Raw genomic sequence first — 9,778 nt, forward strand, 5'->3', positions numbered from 1 at the left:
TCATAGTAACCATGGTTGTCACATGCATATATTTGAAGGGTGCATGTCCTTTCATTGTAGATAGAATCCAACATCTAGAAACCAAGTGAAAAATATCAGTTGTCCTGTCTGAAAGGGAACTTATTTTCCACCACACTAGAAAGAAAAAATATCATGATTCCTTCTTCGCCTGCTAAAATTCTCATCGGCATCTCTCTTGATGCTGGTGAAAGTAAAGAGCTTCTGCACTGGGCTATCAAAGTCCTAGCAAAGCCAGGCGACACCCTCGTCGCTCTGCATGTAATTGGTCAGTCTCCTTGAACTGTAATTTTCTTACATCAACTCCACAATATAGTAATTATCCACATGTCTGTCTGATGAAACAGGTGCCATGCCAAACAAGAAAGCCGCCGATGGAGGGAAATCGGCTAGGAAGTATCAGAGACAAATCCGTCAGGCGAAATCGTTTGTTATATCCACCGTAGGAGAACTTGTCAAGACCTGTCAGTCCAATGAGGTAAGGATTGTCTTGACAAATTTTAAATGTTACATTCTAACATCAATATATACATATATACATATATGTTTGCCCGGAAGTTCAATAAGCGTAAATTTTCACTATTTTCAGGTTAATTTGGAGGCTAGAGTTGGACTAAATTACAGTGCAGGTAGAGGTCTGATTGAAGAAGCAAAAAGCCTGGAAGCAGATTATCTTATCATCGGTGGCAAACGGAACCGGCCAAACAGGTCAGACCGAAACTCATTCATAAACATTTTGTGCAAGAACATTACAAGAATTAAACTTGCCCTATTATCAACTAGACCGCCATCCTCAATTTCAAAGTACTGCTTTGAGCACATCCCACAACGTTGTTCGTTAGTCCTGATTCGTAGAAACGAAGGGCTAAGACAAGATTCACAAGGTTAGTCCTGGTTTTTAGTACATTCTTGGATGAAAAATATGTCATTGCATGATGATTTCAGACAACAAACTCCTACTGCATTGTAATATAACTGTCTTCCTGCTTTGATGTGTACCAGATTCTGATCATAGGTCCAGCTGCAGGTGGTCTGAAAAGAATTCATGCACTGAAAAGTCATTCTCATCGGACGAGAACGAAATCTCATCAAACATGAAGTCGAAAAAGCCTTCACCAAGAACAGTGCTGGATGTGTGTGAAGACAGTTCCAGCTCAGGGGAAACTGAATCATGCAGCACAGTGACTTCTCTGATGGCAACAGAACTCAAAGGGAAACAAGAATCCAGGAAGCCGATGTCGCCTTTTAAGCTGATTTCGTTTTTATTTCGCCCGCCGTCGTTCGATTGGAGCACAAGAAAGCAGAATGATGCATTGTTCAATAAGCAGAAGCAGCAGCGGCCTCTACTTAGGTGCTTTACCTATCATGAAATTGCAAGAGCTACCAACAATTTCCACATAGGTACTTATATCCTTTAGTTTTCCGATTTTAGATATAATTAAACAAATACCCCTGAAAAATTTACGAGGATTATGGATAGGTTTAATTATACTTAGACCTCCTCCAAAATTCTTCTTTTACACCTGATATACTCTGTTAGGATTTGAACGAAAAATACCGACGCTAATAAAAAAATTACATAAAATTTCAATTTTGCCTTTCATTTAACAATCCCATATAATAAATTTGTGCTTAATAAAGGAATAAATGTAATATATTATTATAATTTTTTTCTTATAAGTACAAAATTATTAAATAAGAATGTTAAATAAGGGGCAAACTTGAAAGTTTATGTGATTTTTTTTAAGTCAGTATTTTTCGACCAAATCCTAACGAAAAGAGTCGGGTGTAAACATTAAATTTTTGGAGATGTAAGTGTAATTTTGAATTCTTTTTTTTCGAAAAAGTGTAGTTTTGCATTTCTAAAAGGGGTATAAGTGTAATTAACCATTATGGATAAGCTTTGCATTTAGAAAATTATGTTGGACCCAGTGCAGTCATATTTTACACTAGGGTTAATTACACTTAGACCCCCTAAAATACGAAATTAAAGTTTTCTTCAAAATGATTTTGGAATTACACTTACATCTCTTTTGAAAATTCTCTATTTACACCTGACCCCTTTTGATTATGGTTTGGACGAAAAATGATGATGCTAATAAAAAAATTATATAAATTTTTAATTTTGTCCCTCATTTAATGTTCTCATTTATATTTTTATACTTACAAGGGAATAAATATCATATAGTTATATATAGGATAAAATATACTTTGCCCCCCTAAACTATTCGTCATGTAATATTTACCCCCCTAAACTAACAAATATAACACTTATCCCCTTCGTTGGACAAAAATGCCATATTTTAGTATTTTGCACATTAAATCATCACCAAATTATTTTTTAATTAATTTTTTAATAAGTACAGAAGTTACATTAAAAGTGAAATATAAAACAATATATATATTAGATACGCAATAAATATAATATAACCAACAACTCATATATGCTTCTTAAAAGAAATTGATAAATATATACATATATATGCTTAACTAAAAGTTAAATAATTTTTAAAGAAACCAATATTTAATTATTCATTTTTATCTAAAAGAATAAATAATTAATAACTTAATTTTTTACAAATTATTTTCATGAAAATTTTTTGTGCATTTATTAGTTAAACTTATTTAAATTTAATTTATTAGTGCATTTAATTTTTTGTGCATTTATTAGTGTAAAAAAATAAAATTTAAATTATTTTCCTCACTAATTAATTTTAGTTTATTATAAATAAAAGATATTTTTTTCAATTAAGAAATTTTTAATTAAACTTAAAATGCAAAATTACTAAAAACAATAAAAAAGAAATTCTTTGAACTAAATATATATATATATATAATATATAAAAGGGCAATATTGTCTAAAAAATTAATTGTGGAGGGTAAGTGTTATATTTGTTAGTTTAGGGGGGTAAGTGTTACATTTGTTAGTTTAGGGAGGTAATTGTTACATGACGAATAGTTCAGGAGGACAAAGTGTACTTTACCCTTATATATATGGAATGAGGTTAACATTATAAATTCTTTTCCTGTTTAAGTACAAAATTTTTACATAAAAATGTTAAATGAGGAGTAAAACTGAAAACCTATATTATTATTTTTTTTATTGATGTCAGCATTTTTCGTCCAGATTATAATGAAAGGGGGTGAGGTGTAAGCGGTAATTTTTTGAAAAGGGAGCAAGTGTTCTTTTGAAACACTTTTTGGGGGGAAAGTTTACTTTTCCATTTTCAAGGGCCTAAGAAGTAACTATTTTCATTACTAAATTTGTCTCGGAAAACACGTGATCGTGTACATGAAACAAATTATAGGATAAATGACATTGATATTTCTTGAAGTTATGTCTTATCATACAAATACTTTATATCCTGTATAAAATTATCGATACACGTCTTGAGGAGGTATCAGTGTAATTTACCTCAAAGGGCTTAAAATGAAATGGATGGCGTTGATATAAACATGATGAGTGGGTATGGGGTGCAGAAAATATGGTGGGAAAAGGTGGGTATTCAGAGGTTTACAAAGGAGAAATTGGGAAGGGCAGCAGCAGCAGCATAGCGGTGAAGCGTTTGGCAAAGGACAACAGCAATGCGAACAAGGAAAAGGAGTTTCTGGTGGAGTTGGGGATAATAGGGCATGTCAACCATCCCAACACTGCCAAATTGCTTGGTTTTTGCATTGACAATGGACTCTATCTCATCTTCAACTTCTACCCCAATGGCACTCTCTCCTCTGCTTTGCATGGTATCTCTCTTTCTTTCATTTTCCATCATTCATCACTTCTTTTAAATTTAAATTATACTAAATTATAATGAGCTCTCCCGTTTGAAAAATTACAAATACCATATGATGTTTAATGAAATTACGTAATTCTTGAATCGAAGTCTGAAATTGTCAACTTTTGCACTTACTGTATTTTTTTTTCTTTTTAAAAAATATTAAAAAAATTGTAAAGAAATCCAACGAGGTGAATGAAAAATTTAAAATAAAAACAACTTAGTCCGTCAAAAAATTTAAAAAATGGGTGGAAATGTAACAAAAATTAATGGATTGAACTAATTATTAAACAGTCGTTAAAATCAGAGATTATTAGTAATTTTGAAACAATAAAAGGGTATTTGTTATTATACCAAATTTCAAGTAAGCTTATTATAATGTAGCCTTTATATTATATATAAATGACACGACAAATTTGCATATAACTGATCTTGATCCTACCAAGCATCGTCTGCATGCAATAGAATTTTCTTTTTTTGTCGGTGTTATTACTTTCTATGTAAAAATTCTAATCGAGATTTTTATTTTGTCCAACTCAATTAATCATATGACAAGTGTACGTATTATTTAAATAAAATAAGTATAATTTAGACAAAACTCTCATAGATAAATTAATGGATTTCATCAATAATTATTTAAAAAATTTGGTAAAAACTAAATTTTCAAAATCAATTTCTAACCAAAACCCATAATTATTGAGGGTTTATTTGCCTAATCCATAAAAGTACCAAACAAAAATTATTTTACAAATTAATCATATTGTCAATGTCCATTAGTCATTGTTTCTGCAATGAGTTTAAAAGATTAGTCACATATAAAAATCGTGGCAAATATTCTGATAAATAGCTAAAATTACGAAAAATATTGATTAATCGTAACTAAAATTTAAATAATCGCAATAATTTTATGCGCCCGTAATAGACAGTATTAATTTATCATAATTTCAAGTCGTAATTATTTATAATGTAGGAAAAATTAATCTTTCTAAAGTGAGAGAAGCCTTAAGTGGAAAAAGTAAAAAATAAATAAAAAAAAAATATCATACACAATAAATTAAAAAGCCAAATATAAAGTGGAAAATTCACATGGATTTGGTGTGGCAGGTCAAACAAGTAAGCCTCTGGACTGGCCAATCAGATACAGAATAGTGCTGGGGATTGCAAGGGGTCTACACTACCTTCACAAGTGCTGCAAACACCGAATCATTCATCGTGATATCAAAGCCTCCAACGTGCTTCTTGGTCCAGACTATGAGCCTCAGGTATATATAATTAATAACATTTATGGAGAATAATAATATATTGTTATTTCAGCATGTGAGATTAAAATATTTAATTTAAGGAAAAATTATAATGAGCTCTCGTGAAATTTGATATAATTATGAATATTTTCATATTTTTTGAAAAATTATAAATACTTCCTAATATTTGTTAAAGTTATGTATGAAAATTTCAATTTTGACCTAATTGTATTTTTTTTCCAAAAATAAAAAAAAGAAATTGGGAGTTGATGGGATATTTTGAAAAATTAAAAAAAAAAACAAAAGTTATCCACTGAGTCTATAAAAGAATTTAAGAAAATTTTTTTAAAAAATAAATAAAATTATAATTCATAGCACAAAAAGACACTTTGATCAGTTCATTATAAAAATGGATGAAAATCTAACGGAGGGATAATGGGTTGGAATAGTTGTTAGCGGGTCCTAGGTGGTATTGGTAATTTTACAAATAAATAAAACATATTTATAATTATGAAAGTCTTAGAGAATTTTCTTGTAATTTATCCTAAATTTAGCTCAAAATCATAACAAATGATTTGGTCATAATTAAAATTATTACAAATTTGATTAAATGATACTCAAGATATAAGTTTTTATATTTTTTTTTACAATGATTAATAATATTGATTTATCGTACTTTTTTTCCTAGATTTCGGATTTTGGTCTGGCAAAATGGCTGCCTAGCAAATGGACTCATCATGCAGTTATTCCAATCGAGGGAACGTTTGGGTACTTAGCTCCCGAGTACTTCATGCATGGCATTGTGGATGAGAAGACCGATGTTTTTGCATTCGGAGTACTTCTATTGGAGATCATTACCGGCAGGAGGCCCGTCGACTCCACTAGGCAAAACCTGCTTCTATGGGTATAATATTCTTACGTCTGTTTTAAATTGAACGTTCGTAATATTTATTTTATTTTTTGGATTATCGAGTAATTATTTAAATAGGTAAAGATATATAAAATTATTTTTATCTTATATTAAAAGTAAATTTGTGTGAATTAGGCGAGGCCATTGATGGAGTGTGGAAATTTGAGTGAATTGGCTGATCCGAAATTGGAAGGTAGATATGACATGGATCAATTGTATAGAGTGGCTCTAACGGCGTCGTATTGTGTGCGGCAATCTTCGCTATGGAGACCCTCTATGACCGAGGTAATCTCTCTATACCACGTACGTTATTTTCTTACTAGTTGTATGTGATATATATAATATATATATAAAAAAATAAAATATATGAATAATTAAAATTTATTTACTAATTCTTTTATTACAAGAACGTAATAATATAAAAAAATATTTGGAATAGGAGAAAAAAATTAATTAAACTATTTAAAAAGTATATAGAAATGTGGGAGTTAGTGGATGTAAAAAAGGAAAAAAAAAAATACAGAGAAAAATAATAGATATATGAAAACGGTACTCTCCTTTAATATATAGTATAAATTTTAGATAATAATTTTAAATATTTTGAAGGGTTAATTATACTTAAATCGCCTTTCAAAATATTAAGTTACACTTTCTCCCAGAAATATTTTGAAATTATACTTATAATCCTTTCGAAAATTTTTATTTTACACCCAATACCTTTCAGTTAGGATTTGGACGAAAAATCTCGATATAAGCAAAAAACATTAAGTAAATCTTAATTTTGCTCCTTATTTAACATTTTCATATATATTTTTGTACTTATAAAGGGATAAATTTAATATATATATATAAAATGAGATTAACATCATTATATTTTTCCTTTATAAGTACAAAATTATTACATGAAAATATTAAATGAGCGATAAAATTAAAAATTTATGTATTTTTTTGTTAACATCAGCATTTTTCGTCCAAATCCTAAAAATGGGATCGGTGGAAACAATAAAATTTTGAAGGGATGTAAGTGTAAATTCAAACTTTTTGTGAGGAAAAGTATAATTTTGCATTTTCAAAGAGGGTTTAAATCTAGTTAACCCTATTTTTAATATAAAAGTAGTAATTTGTGGTACACTCTATGGGTGTGTAAATTTTATAATAACATTTAAAAGAATATTTATTACTTAATAAAATATATACAAAATAATAAATAAATATTAAATTTATAAGAAAAACTATATAGCGACAAAAAAGATACATGAAAATTTAATTAAAAAAAGAAGAAGAAAATAAAAAAAATTAAATTAAATATTAAAAAACAAAACTAGAAAAGGAAAGATACCATAAAAGTGTTCTCGCTTACTATAGAGTATAGATATCAATAATAAATCATGTCAGCTCAGTATAATATCATAATTTATGGTGTTTTCACACTTTTCTCATCTTTAGTTCAAATGATTAGAGAAAACGATTCATATTTTTTAGTATGGTAAGTACATAATTACATTAATATTTCAACACAATATATCGATTGATCAATATATTATTAATGTAACTAAAAATAATTATAATAAAAACATATAAAATGAGATAAATACTTACAAATCAAACGAAGTATCAACACATGATCTCAAATTTGTTGGTGAGAAATAAAATCTTATATAGTTAAAAACTTATATCCTTTAGTTTTGCTAATTTCATAATGGTTTTGTTGGAATGCAGATGGTATTCATTAACGTCGTATTTTTTTTATAATAATTGGTTGAGTAGGTGTTGCAACTGCTAACATACGGACAAGATTCTGAAGTAGCACGAAGTCGGAGAATACCAAGGTTTACAAGTGAGGAGATGGATGATTACTCCATGATTTTTGGCTATGATCTTCCATCTGATTTAGCTCTTGATGATATTTAATTTTATACATATATAGGAATTTTCTTTTTTGTTTTTTTTTAGTTATTATGGTTTTAATTACTTGGTAAACATATATATATATATATGGTCTAATTCTTTTTAATATAGAGGCAAGAACTATTAGAAATATGGAACATAAATCGTTGTGTCATGGGATAACCACTGGCAAAAGTTAAATTACGGGTATGATTGAGGTGCAATCTTTACAATAGTTTTATTCCCAAAGTTAATACAACACTTTCCAACATGTGCACTCATGGCAGAGAGGTGGAAAACAACAATTATCACTCAGAGTGAAGATGTATAGCAACGAAAGAAAGAGAGGAGAAGAAATATTTTAAAGTTGTGTAAAGTGAGAAGAACCAAGGCCTATTTATAGAGAGGAAGGCTTCGATTTGTTGAGATATCAAAGTGAGAAACGACAAAAATATCATAACAAAACGGTCAGTTGCAGAGGAACTTTTATCAACTGCAGAGACTCGTATCAAAAGTTTAAAGATATAAGGATTTTAAATGTGTTTTCTCACGAAAAGAGTTGAAACCGCACAACCCAATCCCATTTGAACCAAGACGGCATTGGCGGGCGCATGTAGGTTTTCTCCCCAAAACCTACCTACTACACTACTTGATCCAAATGTAAGAGTATGGAATAATAAAAACAAGTTGAAATTCTCTTATCAAAGCAATGCAGGACACAAGAAAAGCTATTTTTAGTAGTCATTCTCCACAATCCCCTACAACTAACTAACTAATTTGAAGAATACGATTGTTTTTTATTGAAGGAATGAATACTTCAAATATTAATATTTTTATATTGAATTAATACATAGTGATGTGAAGCAATAACTCAGCTAACTAAAGTGAAAAATCTTGAATATTCTGTAGCTCTTGAGATCCCCACAACACTTATTATTTTCTTAGAGTTTGTTGTTCTTTGATAAAATTCATGAGCTATTAATTGCCTTACCCTAGTACCTTGAGTTCTGATGAGTGCTCCAAAAAGAACTCTTTTTTTTTTTTATAGAAGGCGACCCAACTTCACACCATCTAAATAGTACCATCAAGTCCATATAACTATAAACAACTCAACAAATGAGCTATGAAACTATCTTCCTAACCCATATTTGGTCCGGACTCAGGATCATCCATCAAGTCCTTGTTAGAACCATCCAAAATATAGCCTATGGATTCTCACATGGTTATTACTATATTCCATCACTCTTGGGGTCTGAGCCCCATCGTCTTGAAGTATCAAGGATAACTTTCCCGGTCGTCCCTTAGTGAGAGGATCTGCCAAATACCTCTCAAACCTCACATAATCCAGGGAGAATACTTCATTCTTTAACAGGTCTTTTACTGCACTGTGCGAATATATCTCCTTTTGCCATTGTATACATAATTTTTGGCAACTCCAATGGCAACTTGAGAATTGCAGCGTAAGGAGACAGGTACAAAAGACTCCCACAATGGCACATCTCCCACCAAGTTTCTCAACCACGCACCTTCTTGACCTGATAATTCAAAAACTATAAATTCAGATTCCATAGTAGAGCGAACAATACAAGTCTATCTACAAATTTCCAAGAAGTAGCTGTCCCACCCAACGTAAAGACCTAGCCATTGGTTGAACTCACTTCACCACTATCAGTTACCTAGTTTACATTGCAAAACCTTTCTAATATTGCAAGAAATCTATTAAAGTGCAAAAAGACTCATTGCAACTTTTAGGTATCTTAACAAGTGATGAAATGCATTACAATGTTAATTATTAGGATTATGAGTATAACGACTTAATCTACCCACTAACATAGATTATATGAGGTCTAATTTAATTCATAAGAAACACAACAGTCCCTATAATATTTTCATGATTAGAATGTGGCACACTATCACCATTATTTTTCTTAAGACATAGGCTAGGATCA

At 30.1% G+C, this 9,778-nt stretch overlaps 1 protein-coding gene across 1 annotated transcript; it reads left to right on the top strand.

The window, feature by feature from the left end:
* The first annotated feature begins 55 nt into the window (after window positions 1-55).
* Window positions 56-8,039, top strand: LOC105162956 (Protein kinase superfamily protein). Its single transcript, XM_011081135.3, has 10 exons — window positions 56-286; window positions 366-496; window positions 608-726; window positions 802-902; window positions 1,021-1,419; window positions 3,499-3,759; window positions 4,896-5,053; window positions 5,721-5,936; window positions 6,078-6,227; window positions 7,710-8,039. The coding sequence occupies exons 1-10, from the start codon at window positions 154-156 to the stop codon at window positions 7,851-7,853; spliced, it is 1,812 nt and encodes a 603-aa protein (XP_011079437.1). The 5' UTR covers window positions 56-153; the 3' UTR covers window positions 7,854-8,039.
* Window positions 8,040-9,778: the final 1,739 nt, after the last annotated feature.

The sequence above is a fragment of the Sesamum indicum genome, linkage group LG5 (genome assembly GCF_026168435.1).
Source record: "Sesamum indicum cultivar Baizhima isolate 11 linkage group LG5, ASM2616843v1, whole genome shotgun sequence".
Lineage (NCBI taxonomy): Eukaryota > Viridiplantae > Streptophyta > Magnoliopsida > Lamiales > Pedaliaceae > Sesamum > Sesamum indicum.

Bases quoted from the DNA above. Each gene is read 5' to 3' on its own strand.
- LOC105162956 (XM_011081135.3), top strand. From the start codon at position 154: ATGATTCCTTCTTCGCCTGCTAAAATTCTCATCGGCATCTCTCTTGAT. The intron at 5,937-6,077 runs GTATAATATTCT...TGTGTGAATTAG, and splicing joins GGCAAAACCTGCTTCTATGG to GCGAGGCCATTGATGGAGTG. The intron at 6,228-7,709 runs GTAATCTCTCTA...TTGGTTGAGTAG, and splicing joins GGAGACCCTCTATGACCGAG to GTGTTGCAACTGCTAACATA.